The 17,367-nt window shown below is 40.1% G+C and overlaps 1 protein-coding gene across 4 annotated transcripts in view; it reads right to left on the bottom strand.

The window, feature by feature from the left end:
* Positions 1-407: 407 nt before the first annotated feature.
* STK38 (serine/threonine kinase 38) overlaps positions 408-17,367 on the bottom strand; it is a 40,603-nt gene continuing 23,643 nt past the window's right edge. For 2 of the 4 annotated variants that reach the window (XM_004740049.3, XM_045071141.1), the window contains 8 exons: positions 15,378-15,532; positions 11,414-11,516; positions 10,529-10,590; positions 5,409-5,526; positions 4,231-4,354; positions 3,923-4,018; positions 2,906-3,000; positions 408-2,424 (listed from right to left, as the gene is read on the bottom strand). In XM_004740049.3, coding sequence (XP_004740106.1) covers positions 2,294-2,424; positions 2,906-3,000; positions 3,923-4,018; positions 4,231-4,354; positions 5,409-5,526; positions 10,529-10,590; positions 11,414-11,516; positions 15,378-15,532 — 884 coding nt within the window. In that variant the 3' untranslated portion in view covers positions 408-2,293. Of the gene's footprint in view, positions 2,425-2,905; positions 4,019-4,230; positions 4,355-5,408; positions 5,527-10,528; positions 10,591-11,413; positions 11,517-15,377; positions 15,533-17,367 lie in introns of those variants that run through there. The other 2 variants (XR_006604118.1, XM_045071140.1) reach the window with 2 other exon arrangements.

The raw sequence follows: 17,367 nt of genomic DNA on the forward strand, positions 1-17,367 counted from the left end.
CAACAGAAGATGGGTCTCTTTGTACAAACCAACTCAGAAGACTCCTCAGGGAAAAAAACAGGCCCCAGCCTCCCTGAGACAGAAAAGCATGTTGCCTAAACATGGTGATGAAGTGTTCCAAAGATACACAAATGGGTTCAAAGAAGCGACCAGCAATCTGGTCCCTGTCAGTTACAAGCCACATTTGCTTTATTTATTTTTTTTTCCTTTAAAATTTTATCTATTTGAGAGAGAGCACAAGCGGGGTGGGGGGGCAGAGGGAGAGGGAGAAGCAGGCTCCCCACTGAGCAGAGAGCCCAATGTGGGGCTCGATCCCAGGACCCTGAGATCATGACCTGAGCTGAAGGCAGACGATTAACCGACTGAGCCACCCAGGTGCCCCCACATTTGCTTTAAAACACATCATATTCACACTGTTTTCACACTGTTTATTCAGAAGTCTAAAATGTGGGCATTTTCCCCTAAAACAAATCATACCTTGCCACTCCCCACACACAGACTATCACCACTCCTGTGAACTTTTCTCTACTGTGCTTACCACACATACTTGCAAAACACCTGGGGGTCAAAACCTCAACTATTTGGTAATACAAAGGAAATACAAAGTGACACAAAAGAGTCTCATTTACTTCCTTTTCACTAGCAGAGCATGAATGAAAGATTAAGGGGCAAACATTACCTTCATCCAAAGTTAATACTTCCCTAATATTCTCTTTTTTCTTCCTCTAAGACATTAAAACCCAAAGCAGTTTCATTTACTACTATAACTCTGATATCCCATTTTTCGTTTCTGAATGGCTCAGCCAGGACATACTTTCAAGTTGATTTTATCCTCAAGACTGGCAGAAAGCGGCCTCCCAGCTACAGCTTGGCCATGATGCTTTGCAACAGGCAAAATCACCACACAGGTACAAATGATGCTTTCAGAGTTATCAACAATTTTAAAATAATGCATTAATATAGAGCCTCCACATTTTTCTGATGCAGCAAAATTCCTCTGAAGGTGGTGGCATCTGTGAAAGAAAAGGCACTTTGTGCTAAAATTCTGAGGGTCTCTCTTGAGAATGCCACAGCAGAGGCCTGGTCAGCCCAGGCTGCAGGCTACCCTTTAGGGTAGAGAGGAGCATCCCCCAGGAAGGCATCTGCAAAGGAAATATCTGTAATCATGATTCCAAGGCAAAATGGTTACTTAAATTGGAGAGGACAAATACAAAGACCGACAGAAGACAAAGCACAGTTGCACCAAGGACTGGGGAGTGAACTTTACAGGGATTGGTAGGCTGGCTCTGCACTTTCTATTGGGCTGGTTCCTTAGCTTCCAAGGAGGTTCTGGAGACCAAGCAGGAGCAGCACCTTAGCCAAGAGAGTATCAGGCCTGCTGCCTCAGCCTGGACTCTCCCCGCTGTGTTCCCAGGACCAGAGTGAGTTCCTGCTGGCAGCACCTGTGGCTACTGCTGGTCCAAGACAACATCCGTCTGAGGGATTTTCTGATCCAGCCATGAAGAGACGGGAAGGGTTTGCCACATGATCTGGCAGTCCTTGGCAAAGCCCAGTGGCTCGGGTCTTCTGAGATCAACAACAGATCACACTAGTATCCCCCATCAACACTCAGAAAAGCAGCACGAGTGTTTTAGACGGGCAGGAGGAGAGAAATCGATGGATTGAGGGTCTTTATCCTAGTACCATAAATAAAGTGCACCATGAATGGAGGCTAACAGGAGCCACTCGCCCCAGGCCGAGGTACGGGGAGAAACCACCATCACCACCCACTCAGAGGATGGTGGATCATTTCCTTCAGCCAGAATGCTGGCTGCTGAGGCTTTCGTTATTGCTTTATTTCCTTAGTACTATGGAACTTTTAGCTGTAAAGGAAAAAGAAATACTTGGTGGGCTTGGCAGAAAGCACGTCTGTCATAAAATCACAGAAATTGGCTAATAGTCAATAAGTCTATGTTACAATCTCAGTAATATTTGATGATGGCTGTTGTTTCTTCTTCATTCTTATGAACTTAGGAAAAAAAGTTTTTCAAAACCTCTATCAAATTGGCTCAGGAGGTTTCCAAAGAAGCAGTACAGCTGTTATGGCCGATGTGGTAGAAATGGCTGTCTCTGTTCTACAGGTTTCCAGTGTATTATGGAAGAGAATTCACTTACTGTCACATTCAGGAGAGTTTACCATGACACACTGGGGGGTTCCATAAACTTCTTGGAAACTCTTTCAAAAGACTGTGTGAGAGGAAAACCGTAATCATGTACCAATAACTCCGCTCCACTGAGAATTGTTTCAAGGATACTATTTGGCTGCTTTCATGTAGGAAGGTATTGCCCCCCGAGCCGTCAGGCCCTCAAAGCGCTTGTATGTGTAATTGATGAAGACCCAGTCTTTGTTCTTGTAGTCAGTCTCAGGGTGATTACTGGTAGCCACTGGAAAAGAAACAGATGTGAGAGTTGATTCACCGTCTTACTCCAAGGGACTACTCAGTACCGAGGACATGACATTGGGAAGAAGAGAACCACAGTTTCTACTTGGGAAAAATTGTTTTTCAATCTGTGAATCTTCTACGTTTGCTTATCTATGTTCTTTGAACCTCCTATTTTTCACAAATATTTTTAAAGTTTTACTTCCCCATTTCTGTCACTTCAGGTTACCTAACCTTTAATTTAGTAAATAAAAACAAAAGAAAAAAACCTTATGATTTCCCCACCCCGTCCAGCACTGAACATGGGAGTCTGTATTCATTCTCCACTGAATAGGGCACCGCTGCTTCCCAGCACCAGCACTAGAAAACACTTAAAAAGAATGTGAAGAACTAAAATTCCTCTGGCTGACCTATAAACACAACCCCAAGACTGAGGGGCAATAATGTGCTTATAATGCAGCAGGAGGCACTGTTGGTGATGTTACCTGTTGGCTTAAGAATATCAGATTCTGGAAACTCATCGAAGTTTGAGGTATCATCAATGCTTTTGATCTCAATAGATATTGCAGCAGGTCTCTCTCTGCCAAGAACAGACATGATTACTATGGTTAGTAACCATGTGGATCACAGCTAATTAAGTCTTTCTCCACAGAGCCCCCTGGCCTGACATGGGGAGAATATCCACTGGCGGGCAGGAGCTATTTTCTCTGAAAAGCTTCGGACACTGAGCAACCATGCCACTTGGCCACATCCAGATAAAATGAGAAAACAGAACTAACAATGATCCATAGCTGGAAATAAAGACAAAAATCATGAGAAAAATTAAAATCCCAAGTTAATGCACTGCCCTCATGACTGTAAAAAGGGGAACTAACCCTTTGGGCGCCCCCTCAGGTGGGGTTCTGTCCTTCTACTGGAGATGCTAATGAAGAAAGGGTTAAAAACATGGCAAAAAGAAGCCAAAGGTAAAACTCTGAATAATGCAAATCAGAACTCAATCATGGAAGAGAGGACAATGTATTCACCTTTGGTTTGGCAACTGCCCAATGCCAAACACCAGGTGAGAAGGGCTGCTGCGGGCCACCCTCCACAGTCCTCCACAGCCCGAGGTGGCCAGTTCACTCTCCCTCCACACGCCCCTTCTGACTCCAGCTTCCTGTGGCCAGGGACAGCCCTGTTGGCAGCTCCCAACACTACAGAAGTTGGAGTGTTCTAGGTAAAAGCAAGGGCAACACACTTCTTAGGTTCTCCCTTCACCATGGAACCCAAATGTCACTTCACTCAGGAAATAACTGCTAGCTTCACCACATCCCCTGGCACATGGCTGATGGAAAGCCCCAGCTCCCAACCCTCACCACGAAGGAAAACCAAGAGAAGACCCTGAGTTTCTAAGAAGTCCTCTTCCCTTACCTGGTTTGCCAATAATGGTGCTTCTAATAAATTAGTATGGAGCAAATTATAGCCTTTCTGAAGTAATCCTGAAAGTTTTTATATGGATATACCTGATGTGTTCCCAGTCAACGCCTTCAAAAAAAGAATTACTTTTGATTTCCTCAACTCCAGGGGCTCCAATTCTATGTTCCCACTCACAGCAGAATCTGGAAAAGACAGAAGCCTTTCAGCATACCTCACATAGTCTCTTTGGAGAAAGAAAAGGAATAACTCCCCCCACCACCACCTTTTTTTAAAGAGAGAAATGGGAGAGAGCAGGGGACAGACCCAGGTAATAATTTAAGTTTAAAAAAAAAATGAATTCACTCATGTCAAAAAACCTGGATGGGAGGTGGGGGAGATGTTCTCTGACTAATACCTCAAAATTAGATCCTTGGCTTTCTCAGAGATAGGAACTTCTGGAGGAAAAGTCAAAGTTTCTTTCCAGTTCATCACCTTCTTATATGTCTCTTGAGGGGTCTCAGAACAGAAAGGTGGGTAGCCTGTAATAAAAAAGGAACTTCGGAGCTTTGACACTCCAGAACTTTGAATCTGACGAAGAGCATTCTCCTTAATATGATTCTATACATCTTTAGCCCTCCACATAACCTCTTCCGTGACTTCCATTCATTCCAGAAAACATCTAATTTTTCATTTTCCCCTCAAACTCCTAGGCCTAAAGTGAATTTGTGCTTCTGGTGCCACAAGGGAAGCAGCTAACAGCTGAAGCTGGAAAAGGAAAGGAGGACAAGCACAGCCTTGCACATGTGCACCCTGTGCTCCAAGAAGAAATGAAAGGATGAAACATCACTGAGAAACGACCTTGTCCTTGGAATATCGTTATATAGGTAAAGTGCTAAACAAGTTGAATAGGAAAAAAGCTTGGGTTTTAAAGGTGACCACCATGCCTCTTCTTGAGAACAACAGACAAGGGGATAAATACTCTCAGACCATATTACTTGGCATGGCCTCCACACAGATCATATCCACCTCCACAGGCATCCATCCAAAGTTCCCAAAGACAGCGCAGCCAGAAGCCATACTAGTCGGCCGCCGACTCACGCACTCAGGACTGCCATGGACACACTTCCTCTCCTCGTGCTCTCGGGCATATGGCCACCCGCCCTGTCACAGTGTCCCCTAAATACACAGACACACCATACCAATAAGAGGGAGAGAGATCAGAGGGTTCATGCTCTGAAGGCTTAGAGAGAGGAAGGGGTCAGCAAGGAAGTAAAGAGTACGTGAAGCCAAAGCCCAGTTAAAGTTCTCACATACAATGAAGTGGAAGAAATGCTAGAGACTGAAAGAGCTGCTAGGAGAGGATGAAAAAGGGGAAGAACAGGATAAATAAACAACAAAGCAACCACAAGGTGCCAGGAAGCCAGACACTAAAGTTGACTATTTGAAGGCCACAAGCTTTCTACCTACGAGACTTCACGTTAAAAGACAAGAGGGGAAAAGTGCTTAGATCACCCCCAACTGAAACAGTCTATTATCAATATGGGACTCTTTCCTGGCTTTACAGAAAAAGTCCTCTGAAAGCATGCAACTTACCGATGAGCATCTCATACATGATCACCCCAAGCGACCACCAATCACAGAGCTTGTTGTACCCGGTCTGCATGAACACCTCAGGAGCAATGTAGTCAGGAGTGCCTACCGTGGAGAAGGCCTGAAACACGTACCATACATCAGGGGGGCCCCGCAGGCAGGAGGGTGCCCAGAGTTCTGTTCTAGAGACCAAAGGTTCCAAGCACCACCTACAGCTACCCACAAACTAACTGAGCAGGATAGCCCATAGCTTCACGGCAAAACTGATTTGCCAGAGCACTTCCAAAACAAACAATAACGCTTGGTCAGGGAGGCAAGAGACCATTCCTAAATAGAGCCAAAGCCCATGGTCAATCAGGACAGAGGTATCCATCTTAACAACTTGTACCGTGGTTTACTGAGCACCCAGTGAGTGAGTGCACGGCTCCATACTTCTTGTATACTTCGGAGCCTATTTCGTCCTGACACAACTTAGCAAAGGGCTTTACCAGAAGATAAAAAAATGTGACGCCCAAAACAGCTTTGTTCATGGGCTCAGGACTAATTAAGTGGCAGAACTCAGTTTGAAAATGAAATACCTTGTCTAAATTATTCCTTTTTCTGTTATAAATATTCCTTGATTTGGCAAAGTCAGAAAGGGAAGCTTTATTATTACAAGTTACTCATATCCTATAGGTTAGAAATTTATGTCTATTTACCAAACATACTCATTTATATAAACAGTTCTTAGGGGAATCTTTTCTAAATTCAAGTAATCTGCTCTCATATACCAGGACTACAATACTCAAAGCCTGCCAGTGTGCTCAGCATTTGAGGGTTTATCACATAGAAGACTCTAATCTAAGCACTTTGACATTATAGAATTTCTAACATAAAAAATAACACCTGTTATTTTGAAAATGTTTATTATGGAATGCTGCAAACATACAGAAAAAAAAAACAGCATACAACACAGCTGTACCTATTGCCCATATTAAACAGAGGTTAATCATCTGCCATATTTGTTGTAGATCAGTTGTGTTGTTTTTAAAGACAAAAAACGATAGGAACAATTAAAACCATAGTCCCTTCCTCCTTCCTTACTGAAGTCAAAACCACCCTGAAGTTGCTGTGCTATGCTTATATGAAGATTTGCATAAATGACATAATATTACTTCCTGAATATTTCCACTTTTAATAAAGGGTTTCACTTGGTACTAGTTAGTCTACAATGCTACAACTTGTGTTGACTCAACATTATGATTTTGCCATTTATTCAGGTAGCTCTGGTTCATCCATTTCACTGCTATACACGTACTCCATTATACAAATGTCACGATGCTTTGTTTTTTATCCATTCTCCTGTGGCTTCCAATGTCTCACTATGACAACACCTAAATAAACATTCCTGCAACCCCTCTTGGCCACTAGAGCAAGAATTTCTCTAAAGGATCTATCAGGAGGAGTACCACTGGGTCTTGCATTATGAACATCTTCAACTTAGACATCTTCCAACTGTCCTCCAAAGGTTTATACCTATTTAAACACCTGCTGTGGGGATGAGCTCCTGGTGTTCCATATCTCACCAACACCTGGTTCTGTCAGACTTTTTAATTTTTGCCAATCTGATGAATATGAAATGGGATCTTGCTGTTTTAATTTACATTTCCTTTATTTCTAGCAAGGTTGATCATGTATTCGTTCACTGATTAGCCGATTAGATCTTTTTTTCTCTGAATTCTAGTTCGGATCCTTTGCCCATTCATTTTTTAGTTGCATTATCTTTTTTCTTATTGATTCGCAGGAATTCTCTATGAATCCAGGGCATTAATCCCAATTCAGGACATAATCCTTTACATACTGGAAATAACTTCTCCCTGTGTGAGGTTATTTTTATTACGGTTTTTAAGTGCTGCTATATATTATATATACCAAAAAATATGTAATTATCAAGTTATGAAGCATAATAATGAATAACCATGAGTTCAACTAAAGAAATGACATTACTAATGTCATTAGAACTGAACATGCACTCCTCTCCTTTCCATCCTCCTGCCTTTCCTAACCCCTATGGTTCAATTTTGTTTATCATTCCTCTGCTTTTAAAAAGATATTTAATTTTGCCCCACATCTGTCTCTAAATGAGATCTTAGCTTTATTTTGGGACTTTGCAATTTGGGATCATTCTACATGCAGTCTTCTGCTCCTTGATTTTTTTCTTCTCAACATTTTGTTCCTGAAATTGATCCATGATGTTCCATGTAGTTGTAAATCAATTCCTTTCACTGCTGTAAAACATTTTACCCCACAGTGAAACCATTTTCTGTCAGTGGGACACAGGGTTATTTCCAGTTTTTTTGTTATTACAAAAATGTAATAAACATTCTTATACATGGCTTCTGGTTCACAAGTGCAAATTTTTTCAGACCATATGACTATGGGTAGAATCACTGGGTTGTAGGGTATGTACATGAACTATAACATAATTCCAAAGTAGCGGAACCATATGTGGCTTATCATTTGTTTATGTCTTTCCATATATAAAGGGGTTTTTTTCTTTAAAGTAAAATCAAATTTTCCTTTATGATTTGTACTTCTTGTATCTTAATGTTTTTTAAAAATCCTTCATTACTCCAAGATCACCCTTTCAAGATCACCCTATAATATTTTAAAATTTTTAAATTTAAATTTAAAATTATTTAAAAATTTTAAAAATGTTAAAGGTTTTAAGTTTTTTTATTTTATTATTTTTATTTTTCCATCTACAACTTATTTTTTATATACTATAAAGTAGGAATCCATTTTTTCCAACAACTGATACAAGTATCAATTGTTATTTTTAAAGTTTTAAAGTCTGTGACATAGACTGTGCTCTCCAAGAAGTATATTCATTCTAATCATAAAGGTTAAGAAACTACAGAAACCCCTCAACTTAGAAATTAGATTTATTCCAGCAAAGCTGAATGCTAAGTAGATCTTATTTGTTAAAAAAATTTCTATTATAAAACCAGAGACTGGAGCACCTGGCTGGCTCAGTCAGTAGAGCATGCAACTCCTGATCTCGGGGTTGTGAGTTCAAGCTCCATACTGGGCACAGAAATTACTTTACATAAATAAATAAATAAGCACTGTGGCCAAAGGTTAACTCTCGGCTTGCTTTAAAAAAAATTTTTAAAAATCAGGATTCCTTACCTTTTGTTAGCTTTCAAAACACAAGTAAATACCAGTTTAAATAATGCAGAGCTATTGTTTGAGAAACAGTTATTTTCAGTGGAGAGTCTCAACCTTTACTGTACAGTAAAATCACCCAGAGTCCTTTCAAAAAATCAGATACCCAGATTATAAACCCCAAACCAACTGAATCTATCTCTGGGAGTAGGACTCAGGCATCAATAGGTTCTAAAGCCCCGCAGGTGATTCTGATGTGCAGCCAAGGTTAAGATTTACTACTCAATGGAGAGATGTAATAGAAGCATCTGACCAAATTTGTTCCTGACATTTCCTCAATAAGCTATGTAAACAGTTTTTCAACCACATACAGAATTCAGACACTTAAAGAGTATCAGAGTCCGTAAGAAAAGGAGACTCTGATATGTCTGACTATACCAAGGTTAAGTATCCCCAAGTTCATGTGAGAAAAAGATATCCACGATGAATTTCAGTTACTACATCTCTAGAAGTGTTTGGTTTAAGATAATGCCTCTCCCAGGGCTCAGGCTGGCTAAAAAAATCATTATACTCAAAGCACAGTCTGGCATGAGGCCCACTGAGAGGCTTAAAAAATGCAAGCCTTTCTTTTGATGCTTTCTTTTTTTTTTTTTTTTTTTTTTAAAGATTTTATTTATTTATTTGACAGAGAGAGATCACAAGTAGATGGAAAGGCAGGTAGGGGGGGGGGGAAGCAGGCTCCCTGCTGAGCAGAGAGCCCGATGTGGGACTCGATCCCAGGACCCTGAGATCATGACCTGAGCTGAAGGCAGCGGCTTAACCCACTGAGCCACCCAGGCGCCCATCTTTTGATGCTTTCTTAAACAAGCTTATAGGCATCCATTTCCACTAGGACAGACAGCTTCTTCCCAGTGACCTACTCACCGAGTTATTAAAGATACTACAGAGAACTCTAGTTCAGTATTTGACTAGGAAGTCTGACTGAAATACAGTATTTGGCAAACCCACCAAGTTACTACTACATACACCGACAAGCAGAAGTGCCACCATTTCTAGATACAGATGTACATGACCATCACTCTGAATTAGCCATCATCTTCCACAGCTGCTGTTCTTGCTTTCTACACAATTGTTAGCTTAGCTTTACCGTCATTTATTTCATCCACTATGTGTTTCTAGCAAAACCTAAATATGTAGTGATATACATTTCTATTGTCTCTGGTCTATAATTTTCCAAAAACTAGACACTGAGACATACAGATTATATTTCAGATATAAACCAATGAATTAGAATAAAAGTCTGCCTTTCTTAGAAAGCAATATTTCACTGGTGAATTTGTAATATTTAAATAACTTCCAACATATCATCAAGGTAAATGCAGTAATGATAATTATTTTTAGGCTTGTAGGGCATAATGTTATATGTACATACTTAAATACTTACAAAGTTAAAAGCACTTTCCTTAAATTTCTCTCCAATTTTTATCGCCAAGTTCTCTTTTCCACCACAAAGGAGGAAAGGGTAAGGGAGGTGAACTGAAGTCTTGACTTGCACGAGTGAATCAAAATTTTAAAAGTTTGAGAACCACTGCCTTAAAGCTCTGGGTAAGATGTTTGTAACTAAGTTTCATCTTAAAAGACCTCCAGTTTAAATATATCTCATTTACAACACCATAAAAATAGGGAACAGGTGGAATAGGAAGGAAAGGGGTTGTCACCAACGTAAAGGATCAGAATGAAGTCCTCCATTAAAATATCACAACCAAAACAACCTAGTATTATCTTCCCTCTTTCAAAAGATTACCTTTGGTGCCACTGGCAGTGTGACAATGTTCTATTAAGATTATTATTTAAGATTATTAAAAGCAAGGAATAGAAATGCTATAAACACTTGTTGAATGCAAACTCACGTACCTATTTTTTAAATTTATTCATACTCGGTTTATAGCATTTAAGAAGCCACAGATATTACTTACTAGCTGACGTCTATTTCTTTTCCAGGTTTCTGCTTTCCTTTTGGAATTCATGTTCTGGAAAGCTAAAAGCAAAGAGAACAAGTCCCAATCAAAGTTTAGACAGGTATGTTTACTACTTTTTTAGGCTCTGGTTCAAGCCCCATGAGATCTTAAAGTCTTGCCTTTCTGCCCATACATTAGTAACTCTAGATAACATACTTCCCAGCAAGTCTGTAAACCCAAATCAAAGGCATGGAAGCATTAGCTCAAGAATCACAAAGTCATGTGGGTCATGTGGCCACAAAAGATACAGTCATTCATCAGAATTACAGGACTAGTTTCATCAGCAGCAAAGGTCCCAAACTGGACCTAAGATACTGATAATTTCTCAAAATTACCATCAAGTAATTTCCATGAGTAATAACTGGTCCATATTCACAGACTTCAGAATTAAAATACATTTTTAATATAAGTTACTCCAGGATGAACTATAATTATACTACATAATTTCAATGGTTTCACAGTGCTGGAGTGAAAATAACACTTACAAAGATCAATTTCTTTCTGCCATGACAGAAAGAAGCACGTAAGATAAATCTAATCTGGAGTTGGTCCCAGGACTTGTTCCTCTACTTCCGCTTGCCTGCCCTATATTCATTTCCAGTAACCTTCTCAGCAGAGTTCCTAAGACTGCTCTTTTCAATATCTGCCTCAATATATCTGGTAGCACTCATCTTGCCTCATCATACAATAAAAATCACAGGCACACGTGGGAGGATACTTTTATTCTCTAGACTCATGCTGTGAAAATCTCCTAATCCACCCTGCATATTTTGGTTACCAAGAGAACAGCTCTTCCAGGCCCAGGTAAGGGATAAAAAGGCTGACACCACTGTTTACACTTACTGAAATCACTGGGGAGGCTGTGGTTCAGATTCCTATAAAATTCTGTCCTGTGTGCTTTTTTCAGTCCTGTGCAAAGGCCAAAGTCAGAAAGCTTCACATGGCCCTATAGGGAAGAAGAAACAAGGTAATGGATGAACATCCAGAAATGGGGAATAGACATTATATTATTACTCTCAGGCCCCTTCCAGTATCCATTACAGATCCAGAGTATGCTCTCTTTTTTTAATTTGTTTATGGGGAAAAATAAATAAAAAATCAAATTTTAAAAATCCTATTATACTAATTACTACTAATACAAGTATTTCAATTTTTACATATTATCTTTTTATCCAAATATAAACTTCCCAACAGTTAGAACCCTCCGTGGTATTTAAAGATACTTCCACGACTTTTTTTTTAAGATTTTATTTATTCATTTGACAGAGCGCAAGCAAGGGGAGCAGGAGGCAGAGGGAAGGGAGAATCAGACTCCTCAGTGAGCAGAGAGCCCCATATGGACCTCGACCCAGGACCGTAGGATCATGACCTGAGCCAAAGGGAGACGCTTAACTGACTGAGCCACCCAGACTCCCCCCACCTTTTTTTTAAAGTAGGCTCCATACTCAGCGTGGAGCTCAATGTGGAGCTTGCACTCAAGACCTGAGCTGATATCAAGAGTCAGACTCTTAACCAATTGAACCACCTAGGTGCCCCCTCTTATTACTTCTTAAACTCATTCACTCAGCCCTGTGTTTCAACATGGTTTTCAAAATCACCATTTTTAATGTCTACATAATATTCAAATGACTGAGGGGGTGCCTTCAGCTCAGGTCATGATCCCAGCATCCTGGGATCCAGCCCCATGTCCCTGCTCAGCCAGGCATCTGCTTCTCCCTCCCCCTGCTCTTGCACTCACGTGCTCTCTCTCTCTTCCTCCCTCTCAAATAAAATCTTTTAAAAAATTTCAAATGAGGGCGCCTGGGTGGCTCAGTTGGTTAAGCAACTGCCTTCGGCTCAGGTCACGGTCCCAGAGTCCCAGGATCGAGTCCCGCATCGGGCTCCCAGCTCCATGGGGAGTCTGCTTCTCCCTCTGACCTTCTGGCCTCTCATGCTCTCTCTCACTGTCTTCTCTCAAATAAATAAATAAAATCTTAAAAAAAAAAATTTCAAATGACTTAGCACATCATTTTTTACCTAACCATCATCCCAATTCTGGATCTTATTCCATTTCAAATTCTTCCCTCTCCTATAATGTGGATTATAAGGACCCCTGTGATAGAGTCTGTGTTCCCAACCCTAACCATGCAAGGTACAGAGGATAGTCTCAATAAATGATTGTGAAATAATGAGTAAATGAACAAATTTTTGTTCATGTAACTTTGCCTCTTAAATTGTTTATGATACAGCCCAAGAAATAAATAATTCCAAAGACAGAGAATCAATGTTATTGCATCGTTCCTGACAAATGTTGCTCTACTATATTTTAATCTTAAGTGTCTGGCTTTATCAGTCTCTTCAAGGAACACTTACACCTCCTCTGAGCCAAGCCTCATGTTTTAAATGTGTCATCTCATTTATAACTCTTAAGCCACACTTCAATGACTCAGACTCATTAAATGGCTTGCTGGTGAAATGGCAGAACCAAAGCCAGAAATCAATTCAAGTCCCTTTTCTCCAAACCAGGATTACCTACCCTCTCCAACCCCTTGATCTCATCTGGAAAATGGAAATAATGGTCTCTTCCTGGCAGGAACGAAGAGAATTAATGCATATAAGGCTCCTAACCTAGTGCCTGGCACATAAGCAATCCTGAGGAAGAGGCAAGTGTTCTCGGAGTGATAAAATTTCAAGTAGTAAGGAAATAAAGCCAAAAATACAGAAGGAAATCCTCATGCTCGGGGATCTACATTGTTCAACATCACATAATTAGAAGTGGTGTGGCCAAGGTTTAAGTCCTGGTAACTTCAACATCTGTGGTCTTTCCATACCACATTCCTTCAGGACATCCTTAGGCCTTAACATATAAACTTCTCAGGATAGAGAAGGAGTCTACAGAAGCACTGCTCAGATGGGTGAGGTTTTATATTGTTTCGTTTTACAGAAATTCCATTATGTTTGGCGGGGTGTGTGTGTATATACATAGGTGCATGCACAACAAAGTAAACAGCCAAATGAAGACAGCTTTGAGCTTGCTAACCTGGCATCATTTTTTTCATATCTGCAAGTAACTTGTTGTACAAGTCAAGGAAAAGAGTTTAATTCTAGTTCTCAAAACCAGACTTCACCTGGACACCTCTAAGAAAGGAATGTGTCTTAAAAATCATTACCTGAAGCAAATGCTATTGAAGCCTACATTCTCAGGGAATTCTGTAGCTATCCTAAGTATGCAGCAGGAACTCAAAACATCTAATTTCACTTCTAGAATCTGCATAGCTGAACACCTAAATAAGCTCCCTTGTGAGAACATTTTTCTACAAGTCTGGGCAAGCATCTTGTAGACAGAGAATGTGCACCTAAAAGGGCTCCTGACTTCTCCTCAGCCACACTGAGGCCCCAAGTTCTTTGCCTTCAAGATGTTTGCTGGACCTCCACATAGACTATGGGGTTCATACTAAGCCTGCACTAAGATACCCAGAGTACAGGACCAGGGCATCTGAACCCAACCACATAAAGTAGGGCCATTGCTCTATTAAAAGTATATCTGAACACAATGACATAGAAAATTAACTTTATATACATTAACATTTTAAAAGCAGAATACCAAGCTACTTTTGGGATATTAACTGTATATAAATTATAAACACAAAGAGAAGAGGTACTGAAGATACTGTACCAAAATAGTAGCTATCTTCAAATGATGAGGTTATAGGTATTTTTCTTCTTTATAACTCTTTATACTGTTCAAATTTTCTACTATGTATACACATTATTCTTATGAAGAAAAAAGCTACTAACCAGAAATTATTTGGTAAATCTCCTGCCACCTCAAAATAGAAAGATAAAATTTTTTTAAAGAAAATATACCAAAAGCTCAGGTTTCTCAAAGATCACGAGCAAATTATCAAAAGGCAGCACTGAGCTGGCTCAGTCAGTGGAGCATGTGACTCTAGATCTCGGGGTTGTGAGTTCAAACCCCACAGTGGGTGTAGAGATTACTTAAATAAATATAACTTTTTAAAAAATGGCAATAAAGAAAAATACCCTAAGAATTAAATTCACTGTTCTATGTAAAAGAAGAGTTCAGCCCAGACAACAATTCTGTGTAACAGAACAAAACATCCTAAAATTTTAGAGCTGGAAGGGACTCTGGAGCTTCTCTGGATCAATATATTCACTTTACAGGTACATGAGGTCTGGACAGTGGGGAGACTTGCCAAGGAGCAGCCAGCAATCTAGCAGCACAGGGACTCTCTTCTTATTTGCTGTGAGTTTAAGAACCAAGCAAGTGAACTCATTTCCATGTCTAAAGAAAAATACAATAAGACCAGTACAGAGGGTGAGCATGACTCTTCTTTAAGCAGAGGGCAAATGATCTGGAACCTGAACTTTGAGAGGCCTGCTATTGTTGTTTTTGTTTGCCTTACTTCCTGTTTCTTGGCTGGGTTCCTCCTAATAAGGTTGCCCAACAGAGGGGTTCCCAATAGGTGATGCATTAGTAGAGTTAATTATATGCTAGGAAAAGATGACTATCTTTGGCTTTATTATAAAATAAGCTTCTCAATCAATTTTCCTCTTAATCATTTTCAAAAAGGTCCTTTATTATTCAGAAGAATGTTCAATCAAATTATAGATAGAGTCATATACCTTTCAGAGAAGGGAAGTAACAGCAAACTTACCTGTTAAAAAAAAAGAGAGAGAGAGACAGAGAAGAATACACAAAGCAATTCCTGGCTCCCTTAATACGATTACAAGTGGTACACGTGTGAAAGCAGAGACTGCTCAGATGAGGAAACACATCGAGCATGCTACTCTCCTAGCACAATACCTTGCTGTCCAGGAGAAGGTTGTCTGGCTTGATGTCTCTGTGGATGAATCCAAGTTGGTGAATGGAGTCTATGGCTAATACTGTTTCTGCTATATAAAACTGAGTCTCCTCTTCTGTCAGGGTATCTTTCTTCATTAATAGGGTCATCATGTCCCCTGGAAACAAGAAGACACAAGCCACCATACACACACACACACACAAACACACGCACACAACAATACATGAGTAAGTGCCAGTTTTCAGAAGGTCTTCCCTATCTGCCTACATAAGGCAGTGCTTAAACAGGCCTCTTCTGTGTTCCAGAAACTGACCCCACACTGCCATTACGGGTGGAAATGGGAAGTAGTCTCTAACACTTAAAGGTAAAATACACAGCCACAGAGAGCAAAATGCTTTTAACCTAATCTGATGCTGACCACTGAGCAATGATTACCACTGAGCAGTGATTTCCACTGCACTTAGGGGAGAAAAAGGATATTTCTTTCTCTCTCTCTTTTACACACACACACACACGCACAATTTGCTTAGAGTAATTTTTTTAACTTGAGAGGAAAACTGCTTTATTTTTCACTTTGCCTGCGAACTTCTCTATCCCTACAACCGAATGGCATTTCCACATAGGTTATACTGCCCCTGTTGTAGACAGAGGCCAAAATGCTAAACAAAATGTAAATATATGAGGAGGCAGAAAACAAGTTCTCCAGTCTCTACCTACAAAACACTTGAACATAAACAAATAAAAAGATGGGATTTAGGTAGCAGAGCGTAAGTCAACAAAAGCTAAAAAGAAACTGAAAATGCTATCTCCTGGGATATGTAATGGCTGCCTCCCCAAGTACAGAGTGAACACTTCCCAAGATCAGTGGAGTATTTTCTCCAGTGTTTTATTAAAGGTAGTTAAATATATACCAATATGCTTTATGCAACTTTTATGACACAATTATCAGTATTCCAGCAGTTAAAAGGTAAACTCCCTAGTTTTCAGCAAAGTCAAAATTTAACTATTTCTGCTTAATACCAGCAACATAAAATGGCGAAAGAAAAGATTCTGATCTTAACTCAATGGTCAGACAAAAGCAAAGCAAAGAAAATATGTATAAGAAGTTTAAAGCTAAGAGAAACAGGAAAGATTCAGTTTAGATTCCATATAAAGCCACTTATGGTCAGAAAACAAGAAAAGAGAAAGAAACCTCTGATTTTAATAGAGCATCATGCTGTTTTTTTTTTTTATTTCATTTATAACTTTGGGGGAATTTTTTTATATTCCTGGAAAAAAGGGGATATTTTAACACTCAGGCAAAACTCAAACCATTTATTAAAACGCTCTCTTTTTTTGAACCAAGACTTAAAAAACAGGATTCTCTAATCACTCCTGGCAGCTACATATTCAATCTGGAGGCACACCAGAGACATGGGGGTGGTGTACTCAGGCCAGCTCTAGGGTAGCTGTGTGGCGTTAGCGCTGTGGCCCAGGAGAATAGCCGGTGGCCTCACCTGTGCGAGTCTGCCCAGATGATCAGAGAGCTCAAGGCAGATGGTCTATGGCTCTGCAGGCCAGCTCCACCGAGTGCAAAGGGCGGGGTCCAGGAGACATGAGGAGCTATGGAAGATGGAGCATGTAAGGCTCGAGGAGACAAGTGTCGAGGGGCTGGGGACTGAGCCGATTCTTATTCTTATTTAAGAACTGGCATCTAAATGTTCAAAAGTTTCTCCTAATGAGGAGACTCTTTCCTAACTTGCATTTTAACTGTTCATTAAAAATTGAAGACCCTAGATCTAAAGAAAGGTTATCACAGGATAAAAATATTATGCCACAGTTGTATTTGCTTTGTTATAGAACCAAAAAGAGAAAAAGTTTTCTTTTTTTTTCTCCCACCAGGGTTTGCTCACAGCTCATCTGCTCACTTGCAAACAGACTGTGTTCCCCAGAACAGATGGTATGTTCTGTTATGGGTTCACTTTGGAGCAGTCTTAGGAGATACACATGCTG

Source organism: Mustela putorius, unplaced genomic scaffold, assembly GCF_011764305.1.
Source record: "Mustela putorius furo isolate JIRA1106 unplaced genomic scaffold, ASM1176430v1.1 tig00003983_pilon_pilon_pilon, whole genome shotgun sequence".
Taxonomy (NCBI): domain Eukaryota; kingdom Metazoa; phylum Chordata; class Mammalia; order Carnivora; family Mustelidae; genus Mustela; species Mustela putorius.